A 10,797-nucleotide genomic window follows, 5' to 3' on the forward strand; every position below is an offset into this window, starting at 1 on the left:
AAAAAATATCCATGAATGTCTCCAATGAAAACTGCATTGTTTGATTCTCTGGGGGCTCTGTGCCTTCATTGCCTTTAAGCTATTTTACATCCAGTGAAAGCCTTTGGACCACAACAGTCTGATCATGGCGATTGTGCAGGACTGGGGTTGTGCATAAGAGTCCCCACGAATCTGGGCCGACTGAACAACAGGCTGCAGCTAACAACAACACTGGGTTGAATAGTGTTCCCCCCAAAATCCACGTCCACCTGGAACCTGTGAATGTAACCTTATTTGGAAACTGAGTCTTTGCAGATGTAATCAAGTTAAGACGGGCCCTAAATCCAACATGACTGGTGTCCTTATAAGAAGAGGGAAATTGCAACACAGACTCAGAGAGGAGAAAGTCATGTGAAGGTGGAGACTGAAGTGATGAAACACCAAGGATTGCCGGCAACCAGCAGAAGCTATGAGGGAAGACAGGGAACAGATTCTCCCTCAGGGCCCCCAGAAGGAATTAGCTCTGCCAGCACCTTGATTTCAAACCTCTGGCCTCCAGAACTCTGAGAGAATAAACTTCTGTTGTTTAAAGCCACCCAGTTTGTGGTATTTGTTTTGGCAGCCCTGGAAAATTAAGACATTCCCCCACCGTGAAAGAAGCCAGTTTCGCGTCCATTTGCACATTCATTCCAATATCTCTGATCCATAAATGAGTTTGTTGTTTGACTTCTCCTTTGAACTGGTTGTAATATCTTAGCGGTTTTTTCATTAATAATGAGTTACATAAAATCTTAAACACATGCTCATTTTATTTATGTATGAGAGTCACGGTTTCACTTTATTTATTTTTTTACTGTAGTAAATACATAGGTCACAAAATATTTGCCATTCTGACAATCTTCGCATGTAGAGTTCAGTGATAATATGTTCGTCATGTTGTTCAACCATCACCATTAACCATTCCTGAATTTTTCCATCACTCTTAACTCAGCATCTGCTCTCTATTTTTTTTAATCCTTTAACAAAGAAAAGAGAGAAGGAGAGTTGCAGGAAGCCATAAGAAAGTGAGGCTGGGAGGAGAGAGAGGGAGAAAAGGAGAGATTGAAAAGGAAAGAGAGTGCCAGACAGAGGTCCTCTGTGAAGCTAAACAATAATGATCACGCGAACATTTGCTACGAGTACTTCCCATATGCCAGGCACCTCATGAAGCCCTTTCAGAAGAATAACTCAGTTCTCATTGCCATCAAGTCAATTCTGACTCATAACAAGCATATAAGACAGAGTAGAACTGCCCCATAGGGTTTCCAAGGCTGTAATCTTGGGTTTTTGGAATCTTTATGGAAGCAGACTGCCAGATCTTTCTCTCAAGGAGCAGTTGGTGGGTTCGAAGTTGGAACCACCGTCCTTTTGGTTAGCAGCCGAGCACTTAACCACTGTGCCACCACGGCTCCTATGACTTGGTTAGTCCTGTTAATATTGAATTTCACGTGAACCCTGCAATACTGGAAAACAGAGATAGTTAAAGAAATCCTCCTACCCTCTGTGTTCAGGAAAACAGCTCACTGCAATTAACCACCCTTCCCCTATGACTTTGATAAGACTCATGGATGCCCCTTGTACACCTAGGACGACAAGACCAGACACGGACTCTCCAAATTCCCCTTCTTTGCCTCATAAATGAGTAACTGCTTGTCCCTACTGATGAAACAAAGTGCTTCTTATCCAAACTTTGGTGAAGCTTCTCCCCTTTGCCCAAGTCCCTGAACTTTGACCTACCCTCAGCCTAGCCAATATTCTACCCCTCTTTAAGGCCCCGTCCCAGAGAAGAGGGTGGCCTCGGCATAAAACAGTCTGATTTAATATGATGACATCACCCGCTCATACAACTTCCCCACACCTGGGTGTTTTTTGTTTTTTTTTTTTTCCAGCCTTGTTTACTATCACTCAATATAAAAGAAAAAGGCTTTTCCCCTAACTCTTTTAGGTACTTGGTGATCCTATGGTCAGAGTGGTCTCCAGATTATGAGAGTCCCCTCCCCCACCACTATAGTAGTCCTTTTTCCCTTTCACCCTTTTTTAAAATTTTATTTATTTTGTTATTTTTGAGAATATACACAGCAAAACATACACCAGTTCGATTGTTTCTCCATGTACAATTCAGTGACATTAATGACATTCTTCAAATTGTGCAGCCATTCTCATCCTCCTTTTCTGACTTGCTCCTCCCCCATTAACATACTCTCACTGCCTCCGAAGTCTCCTGTCTAATCTTTTGAGTTGCTGTTGTCAACTTAACCCACATAGATAGATCTTAAAAGAGCACAATGCTCAAGGCAGACATTCTTTATGGTTTTAAGAAGGCTTCAGGGGATATTTTTGGTTTAAGGTTTAAAGATTATCTCAGGGCCTTAGTTTCAGCCAGCCTCCATGGCTCCACACCCTTTTCTTTCTGAATACAGCTTCTCCCTAATAAAGTCTGGATGCGTTTTTTTATTTAACAGTCCTGTCCACAACCCAATGAGGTGCTATCCCCATGTTATAGATGAGGAAACTGAAGCTCGCGGAGGTTAAACTACGAGCTTAAGGTCACACAGCTAGTGAGTGGCAGAGCCAGGGTTGAAATGTTGGTTGCCTGACCTCAAAGCTTTTAGTCACTGACCACGCGCTATAGCGACTTGCTGAGTATTTGTTAAGTAAATGAATCAATGAGTAAATCAATCAATCGATCAAAAAATAACTGAATGAATGGATACACTTCTAGCTTGGCAGCCATGTTTAACTTAGGACTCTGTTCCCAGTGCCTTAAAATGCCTGGTACATAGTAGGTGGTCAAGAAATGTATAGGAAGGAATAAGGGGAGTGTCTTAGTCATCTAGTACTGCTATGACAGAAATATCACAAGCAGATGGTTTTAACAAAAAGAAGTTTATTTTTTCACAGTAAAGTAGGCTGAAAGTCTAAATTCAGGGTGTCAGCTCTAGGGGTAGTCTTTCTCTGTTGGCTCTGGAGGGACGTCTTTCTCGTCAATGTTCCCCTGGAGTAGGAGCTTCTCTGTGCAGGAACCTCAGGTCCAAAGAATGCCCTCTGTTCCCGGGGCTTCTTTCTTGGTGGTATGAGCTCCCCAACTCTCTGCTTGCATCCCTTTCCTTTTATCTCTTGACAGATAAAAGGTGGTGCAGGCCCCACCCGAGGGAAACTCCCTTTACCTTAGATCAGGGAGGTGACCTGACTAAGGGTGATGTTACAATCTCACCCTAATTCTCTTTAGCATAAAATTACAATCACAAAATGGAGGACAACCACACAATACTGGGAATCATGGCCTAACCAAGTTGACACATATGTTTTGGGGGACAGAATTCTTGACAGGGAGGGAGGGAGGAAAGAAGAGAGGGAGGGAGGCAGGCAGGCAGAGCAGACTTGCAGATACCTCTTCTCCACCTCCCTGGGCCTAGGGAGCCCTTGCTTTCTGCCCTTCAAGGTGGCACCCCAGGGGGCCCCACCCTGTCCAGTACCCCCCAGACTGCCATAGAAGGCTGTCCCTGGGTCCGGTCCCCTGCAGACCTCAGAGCTCAGGACTGGCTTGGACTGCCTGCTTGAAGGGAGCTGTCCTCAGCAGTAGGCCAACTCTAGGGCCCAGCTGTGCTGACTGTAAACAACACCCCCACCCCTGTCAAGTGGCTCCTGCTTCAGGTACTAGCCCAGCAGACTTGGCTTGTGCCCCTCAAGGTCCTCTTGTGTTTGAGGGCAGGAAGAGTGTCAGTGGGAACTTGGCCTTCTTGTCTAGAAAACTGCACCAACTTTAACAACAGCTTCGGTTTACTGAGCTCATACTAAAACACCATCGCACTCTGGTTGCTCATGGCAACCCTGGTACCATCACTGTCTTTATTTATGGATGAGGAAACTAAGGCTTCCAGAGGCTTCCCTCCCCCTCTCCCACCCCCAGGACCCAACAGAGTCCTCTGAGAGGAGCAGGGAAGTTTTAGCTCCACTTCCTGGAGAGAAGTCCGCAGGTGTTGGGGGCAGCCTCTCTGCCCCTCCAGCCCATCATCTGGCCTGGGGCCAGGGCCAGTGGAGGTCAAGCTCGGTGTCAGGATCCAAATCTAAATGAAATAACAGTAGCTGAATCCTCTTGCACATTTTCAGTGGATGGGAAGTGTGTGCTATGGTAGGCTACTGTGTGAATTAACTCACTGAATGCACAGAACCACCCGGGCAGGTAGATCCTATTAGCACCATTTTACAGATAGAAAAACTGAGGCTTAGAGACGTTAAGTTGTTCATAAGTGGCAGAACCAAGATGTGAACCCAGGCACTCTGGCTCCAGAATCTGTGGCTTACCCTCTACTCTTTACTGAGGCTCGTTTGCTTGTTTATTTATTTATAATCCCACAAACATTTATTTAGATCCCTTCCCATGTCAGGTTTGAGAGCAGGAGAGACAGAATAGGGCACTTTCTAGCATGGAGAACTGGGATCCAGGGCAGACTCTCTAACAGAGGTAGAGGAGTATGAGACTGGGGGTGGGGGGGGTGCAGTGTTCACCTCTGGGCCAGGGAGGGGTGGCCATGAGGGTGAGGAGGCTTGCTCTGGTGAAGAAGCCCTGGCTTGAGGTTCTGGAGGCCTGGGATTTTCATCCCACCTCTGCCACTGACTTGCTGTGTGACCCTGGCCAAGGCTCCACCCTTCTCTGAGCTTGAGTCTCACCATCATATCATGAGGAGTTTGGACTGACTTTCAGAGCCCCAAGGACATAGTGGGGCCACATTTAGGGGTCAACCTGGGGAGGATGGAGCTGGCCAACAAAATGGGTGGGTCCTCTGCCCCTACCCGCAGGCAAGTGCTGCTTTCATATGAGTTAGAAAGACAAGGTTAGAGAAAAGGGTCTGAACACCTGGGTCCTAGGGTTCTTTGGTTCAGGCTGTGACTCTGAGCCTGTATCTCTGGAGGACTTTCTGGAGGAGGAGGCCTTTGGGCTGAGCCAGACCTTTTAAAGTGAATTCAATTCCTGGGTCCTCTATGCCCTTAGGTTCTCTGATTCCACCTGACCTGAATCCTCTCATAGGCCTCCAGCCCACAAGGGCTGCATCTTTTCAACATCCCCTGCCTTGTGCCCATGCCCACCCAGGAGCTATAAGATGTGGGAGTCCTCTTTCTACGTGGGGGCTGCCAGAGGTCTCAGGGTCCCCAAGCAGGCCCTGGGGGAGGAGGCTGCCTCTGCTCCCTGGTTGTCGGGGGAGACTTGTCCAGGCTCCCAGTGGTGCCACTTCCAAGCTGGGTGTCCTTGGGCCAGTTGCTTGACCTCTGTGAACCTCCATGAACTCCATACAAGGATAATAGTACTTGCCTTGTGGGATCGTTGTGGGGGAACGGTGTGCCTGCACACACTAGGCACTCTGTGAATGGGGCAGCTATAATTATTTTTTCCCTGGGCGGGAGGGTGGCGCCGGTCTACAGCCAGGTCTATATTTAGCCTGGAAAGGGATACGGGAGCTGGAAGACAAAGCACTGCGACCAACTCAGGCGCCCAGAGGGCGGAGCCGATGAATGACCCGCCCTCCTCTGCCTTGGGGTCACCTTGGCCCGGGTGGCGGCCACAGGCTCCCTCAGACCTGATTGCTAGTCCCCAGCAGCGGCTCTGCCTCCTCTGCAGCCCCCACCTCCCAAAACGGAGGTCTGAGGAGGGGGCGCTGGAGCCTGGAGGGTGGGAGGTATTCAGCTCAGGGGCTACTTGGAAAAGGTTCCCTGCCTCAGCCAGGGCTGTCCCTGCTGTCCCTGGCCAGCTACCCCGCTGGCCTGCAGAGGGAGGGGCTTCACTGGGGTCGGGGCGCCAAGGTGAGCCTGACCCCGGGGGAAGGGAAGCGGGGGGGTCTCGTCCGGCCCCTCCCCTCTCCGCCAGGCCGATGAGTGTCGGGGCTGCAAATAGCTCAGTGGAATCAGTGAGTCATGGAGGCTGGAAATACCGCGCCCCCTCTCCTCCCCTCCCCTTCTTCTGTCGGAACCCCGCGGCACTGGGCAGCACCTGACACTGGGCAGTACCTGGGTGTGTGTGGAGTGTGAGGACCCCTTAAGACAGTGTCCAGGCTCCCTGAACCAGCCAGCCCCCCAGCTGGGTTCCAGGGGGCTCTGCCTCTGAGCTGTGTGACCCTGGGCTAGTTACTCAGCCTGTCTGGGCCTCAGCCTCCCCCTCCCCCCAATCTGGTACAAAGTGGGTTTCAAGAGGGGACCTGGTACAGCCTGTCCACCCTTGTGTCCCAGCACCTGGGACAGTGCCTGATACATAGATAAATCTCTCTTGAATAAATGAATGAATGAATAAAAACGGAAGTTGGAGAAGTCAAAAGCTTTTCCACCGAAATAATCCCAGAATTACCGCCTAGGTGGGTCTAGGGGATCACAAGGAAGCCAAGGTACATTCATGTGTTGAGCTTTAACTTGACATCCCACCAGCCCACCAGCCCCCCAAAATCTGAGAGTGCCACTCTGCTCATGGCAGGTGTGTCTCCTTATCCTGGGGTTCCACATCCAGTTGCTCCAGCTCCACCCCAAATTTGAGGACCTCAGGCAGGTGGTCTCCAGAAGTGTGCGATTCTGTCATTTATAGTGTCCACAGAGTGCAGTGCCAGGACCCTCCCATGACTCCCCCCACCCTCCTCCAATGACCCCAAAATGGCAGGGCTTGGAGGGGAAAGGCTGGCCCTGCCCCTTCCCCCGGGGACATAACTAACCTCCCTGTTTCTCCTTGCTTCTGTAGATGGGAAACTGAGCCAGGGTCACTGGGAGAAGCCAGGTTCCTGGCGTTAAGGCTGACAGAGGTCCCTGTCTTGCATCGGGGACTGGTTATGGGCTCTTCCTATGATCCCCCCCACCTGTGTACCCCAGCAGGAAGGTGTGGGGCAGGGTGCATAAGCTAAGAGAGACAAAGTGAGGGGAAATACTCCCCAGTACACATGGGCAGAGAACAGCTTCTGACACCCTGGGATTAAATCCAGCCTTCAGTGAGAAAGCTGGGTGTTCAACTGCTCAGAGACTCAGTTTCCCCACTGATAAAATGGAGACTGTAAAGCTGATTTGGCCTCAACCAATGGACACTGCTTGATATTTGAAGGACAATGATAGGGGGGTGCATGTGTGTGGCAAACACACACTACGTGTATAGGTTCCTAGATTAGGAGGGGGAAGAATGGGAGAGGCGCCTGGCCAGAGGGAAGGTTAGCAAGAAGCTGGGGTCCTACCTGGGGGACCTGACATCCCATTCGTGCTCTCTCTTCCACTCTCTGTCGGGTGATCCTGTCTGCAGTGGAGGCAGCCCCAGGTGCCCCAGGCATATTGGGGGGAGGGAGGAGGACCAGCCCTACCCCTCGTCCAGGTGTTCCCTGGAGGCTCCAGTAGCAGGTAACAGACGGCAGGAGTTACACACAGTTTAGCACGAACCAGCTGTATTGGAAAAACCCCATCTATATACAGACACTACATGGCACTGCCCTGGCATAGCTGGCTGACTGGGGAATGGGCCCCACGGGCTTGGGGGCACCAGGGTGGGCAGGCAGCCTGCCAGTTGGTTTGGGGCCTGGAGAGTGGTGGGGGAGATTCACCTTCACGGATGTCTGATCTGGCCTCCCTATGCCCTCAGGCAGTGCCACTTGAAATGGGCACCTTTATGATCTTCCCTCCACCTCTCCCTTCCCCTTGGCCAAGGAGTCCCAGGTCCTGGGTCCTCCAGCCCCTGCCCTGTAGAGACTCCATAGAGCAAAGGATTTGACTGTCTGTCCTGCAGATTATTTGCCCAGAGGTCCTGCCTGGCCCAGTCCCCCTCTCCCAAAGTGGCTTCTCTGGGTTCCCAATTTGGAACAGAATGGTTAAAAAAAAAGAAAAAAAAATTTTTTTCTTTTTTTAGCCATTCTATTACGGCTTAAATGAAGGAACCCACATCTGGAAGCTGGGGGCTATGGGTGAGGCAAGGGGGTCTCAGGCCTGCCCTGGGCAGAGTGGAAGGCCCTAATTTGGGGGGATGACCCACCTGGGGCCTGGGGGGTTTCAGGGTCTGGAAGCTTGGCTGAGATGTCTGGGGGCTGTCATGGAGGGGTAGGTAAACTTGTCTGGCAGGACAGTGGGAGAGTCGGTGGGGGCTGAGGGGTTAAGGGTGGTCGGAAAGAGCTTTCAGATTTTTATCTCTGTCCGGAAGGTCTGTTGGACGTGCTCTGTGTGCGGGTGGCGCCGCGCACGGATTGTGAGGCTGCCATCCTCCCTTAGGGCTGAGGTCACTGACGTGGGGTCCACATCCTCAGGCAGCTGGCACTTGTGGGCAAAGGTGTTCATCACTGTGCCGTCAGCCGCCAGCTGGGGAAGAGAGGTGGGTCAGGGCTGGCTGCCCCCACCCCTGTCCCATGCATAAAAGCCCCATACCCTTTTTCAGAGGCCCCTTCCCACCATTCTAAGCCTGGCCGAGCCCTCAGAGGTCGAGGGGCTCTGTTTGCAGGTGTAGAGGCTGCATGGAGGGGCTGACCAGGGTGGGGATGACCATAGGCCATGGGTTAAGCAGGGACAGGCACAGAGGTGACTGGGTGAACTCAGATAGTTCCAAGGGGTAAGCGAGGGGCTTGATGAGGGAGGGGGCTTGGTGTCAATGGCTCAGAATCTGGGGTCCTGAGCAACACAGGACAAGGTGGCAAAGACAAGAGCTCTGTCCTCCTGGACACCCAAACACACTGAGTGTCCCCTGCCATGGGCTGGGTCAGTGGCCCTTCCCCCACAGCTCGGCCAGCACACAGTGTCCAGAGGAGCTTGAGGCGGCTGAGTCACCGCGGGGGGGTGGCAGAGCTGGCATGTGCTGCCTGCTGGTGCTGACGCCCACAGTCCTTGGCTTCGCTGGCATGGGTACCCAGGACTCCAGCCCCCTCATTCAGCTCTCAGGGAAGGAAGCCAGGCCATGGGGATCCAGAGGGGGCCTTGAGCAGACCCTCTCCTCCTCTCACAGGGCACCTGTGGCTGCCACCCCACCTGGGGCAGCATCCCTGCTCAGTCCCGGTCACACCCTTCTCCTGGCTGAAAGTTCCTGACTCAGGGACCCCAGTGACCCAGTGACCCTGAGACCTGTGGGTGGAGGGAGTATGGGGTTTGGAGTCCATGGGACCCTCTGCCTGGCCTTGGGCCCAATTCAGGGTTCCCAGGAGGGGGCTTGTCCTCTGGTTCCTGGAGGAAAGAGAGCTTGCAGGTGTGTCAGGTGGGGGACCTCCTCCCTGCTGCTGCTCAGGCCTAACCCTGCTTCCTGTACCGCCTCCCACCCCCCAGAGGAGCTGTCCTCCCTCACCATCACCATCTCCCTCCTCTCACCCCCACCCCAGACTCCCCTCTGCCCTGGGCTCTTGGGGACATGAAGAAAGAACCTGGGTACCCTCGGGCAGAGAGAGGCAGTCAGGGGGTCCCATGGCCCATGTGTTACAGGGGACAAGGTCCCCAGTTTATCCTAGGGGAGCCTGTGGGGGAGGGAAGGGGCCCTGGTCAGGGTCTGGGTTCCTAGGATGGAGCATGGGAGTAGGAGAGTACTGAGGGCAGGGGGTGGACTAGGCAGAGGATAAGGAACAGAAGGGGTGGAGGCCAGGCTTACCTTCTCAGCCCGCACTTCGATGTGGTTGTTGGAAGTGGTGACAATGATGTCTTCCGGTGAGAAGTCACTTACATCTACTGCAAACTCATAGGCATCTCCGAGGGTCTTAATGTTGCCCTGCCCCCCAGAACGGGCTGTGGGGAAGGCTGCAGTGAGCTGGACACAGGGGAAGACTTGCTTCCAAGAACCTGCGTCTCTGGCTTGTTGGGAAAGAGGCATCTTCCCTTGGCCTGGCCTCCTCCTCAGCTGTAGCCCCTAAAGCCCTCTGTGCCCCCTAACCTCTCACAGCCTACCTTTTCCCTGGTGGGGATGGAGCCTCACCCCAGCATAGCTGGGGGTGTGTGTGTGACTCTGGCAGTAACAACCCCTCTCCAGGCCTGGAGGCTGGCGTATGCCTCCCACGCCTCAGCCCCACCCAGCCCTCCAGGGTTCCAGCTAGGACCAGCCACAGCTGGCCACCAGAGCCATATCTGAGCCCCGGGCCCTAGCTGTCCTTGGAGGCCCACCTGTGCTCACAGCCACATCTGGTGGCCACTTGGCTGCAGGCTGTGCAGCACCAACTCTGGCCATCTTCAATGGTCCCCTGGAATGGATGTCCCCTACCTGCGTGTCTCCCTCCCCTCAGAGCCCCCGGCACTTGCCTGGGAAGGTCAGGGGCTCCGAGTGGGGCCGCATAAAGCTGCCAAAATCCTCAGAAAACATGCTCAGGGCCTTGTCCATGGGTGGGTCTTGGGCTGGGAGGGCGTGAGAGGCCGAGGAGGAAGAGGAGGAGGAGGAGGAGGAATGGAAGCTTCTCTCCGCTCTGAAGGTGGAGGAGGTCCGGTGGCTCATCCACGGGTGGGCAGCCTGGCCCTGTCCAGGAGGGCAGGGGGTGGACAGGAGAGGGATGTGGGTGACAGGCCTCTGGGGGAGCGTTCGGGGGCCCAACTGCCGGCGCTTTATAAGGCCCGACTGTCCCTGGGCTCTGGGCCAGCCCCTTGTCTACTAGCTAAATTTAGGCCTCTCTGCGGCCCTGGAGGGGGCTGGAACTCTTCTCCACAGACTGCCCTGCTGACAGGCGATGAACGCAGGCTGCGGGCTGAGCTCACTGCCGCCGGCATTCCAGGCTGATAACACCAGCCCAGGGGCCTCCGCAATGCTGGGGGTTGGGGAGCTGGATTCTGGCCCCTCGCACTCAGAACCCCCTGCCTGCCCTACAACCTTGTGTG

General features: G+C 53.4%; 1 protein-coding gene across 2 annotated transcripts; it reads right to left on the reverse strand.

The window, feature by feature from the left end:
* Positions 1-3,879: 3,879 nt before the first annotated feature.
* Positions 3,880-10,508, reverse strand: HSPB7 (heat shock protein family B (small) member 7). 2 transcript variants are annotated; one of them, XR_010321305.1, is made up of 4 exons: positions 10,231-10,508; positions 9,590-9,723; positions 7,218-8,322; positions 3,880-4,085 (listed from the first exon to the last, which is right to left on the reverse strand). XR_010321305.1 is itself a non-coding variant. In XM_003413450.4 (3 exons), the coding sequence occupies exons 1-3, from the start codon at positions 10,418-10,420 to the stop codon at positions 8,143-8,145; spliced, it is 504 nt and encodes a 167-aa protein (XP_003413498.1). In that variant the 5' UTR covers positions 10,421-10,503; the 3' UTR covers positions 6,678-8,142. The 2 variants fall into 2 exon arrangements, 1 of the variants encoding a protein (XP_003413498.1); XM_003413450.4 differs by lacking the exon at positions 3,880-4,085 and having other exon boundaries at positions 6,678-8,322; positions 10,231-10,503.
* Positions 10,509-10,797: the final 289 nt, after the last annotated feature.

The sequence above is a fragment of the Loxodonta africana genome, chromosome 3, assembly GCF_030014295.1.
Source record: "Loxodonta africana isolate mLoxAfr1 chromosome 3, mLoxAfr1.hap2, whole genome shotgun sequence".
Lineage (NCBI taxonomy): Eukaryota > Metazoa > Chordata > Mammalia > Proboscidea > Elephantidae > Loxodonta > Loxodonta africana.

Bases quoted from the DNA above. Each gene is read 5' to 3' on its own strand.
- HSPB7 (XM_003413450.4), bottom strand. From the start codon at position 10,420: ATGAGCCACCGGACCTCCTCCACCTTCAGAGCGGAGAGAAGCTTCCAT. The intron at 9,724-10,230 runs GCAAGTGCCGGG...CCTTCCCCACAG, and splicing joins GGAGCCCCTGACCTTCCCAG to CCCGTTCTGGGGGGCAGGGC. The intron at 8,323-9,589 runs GTAAGCCTGGCC...TCTCTTCCCCAG, and splicing joins TCGAAGTGCGGGCTGAGAAG to CTGGCGGCTGACGGCACAGT.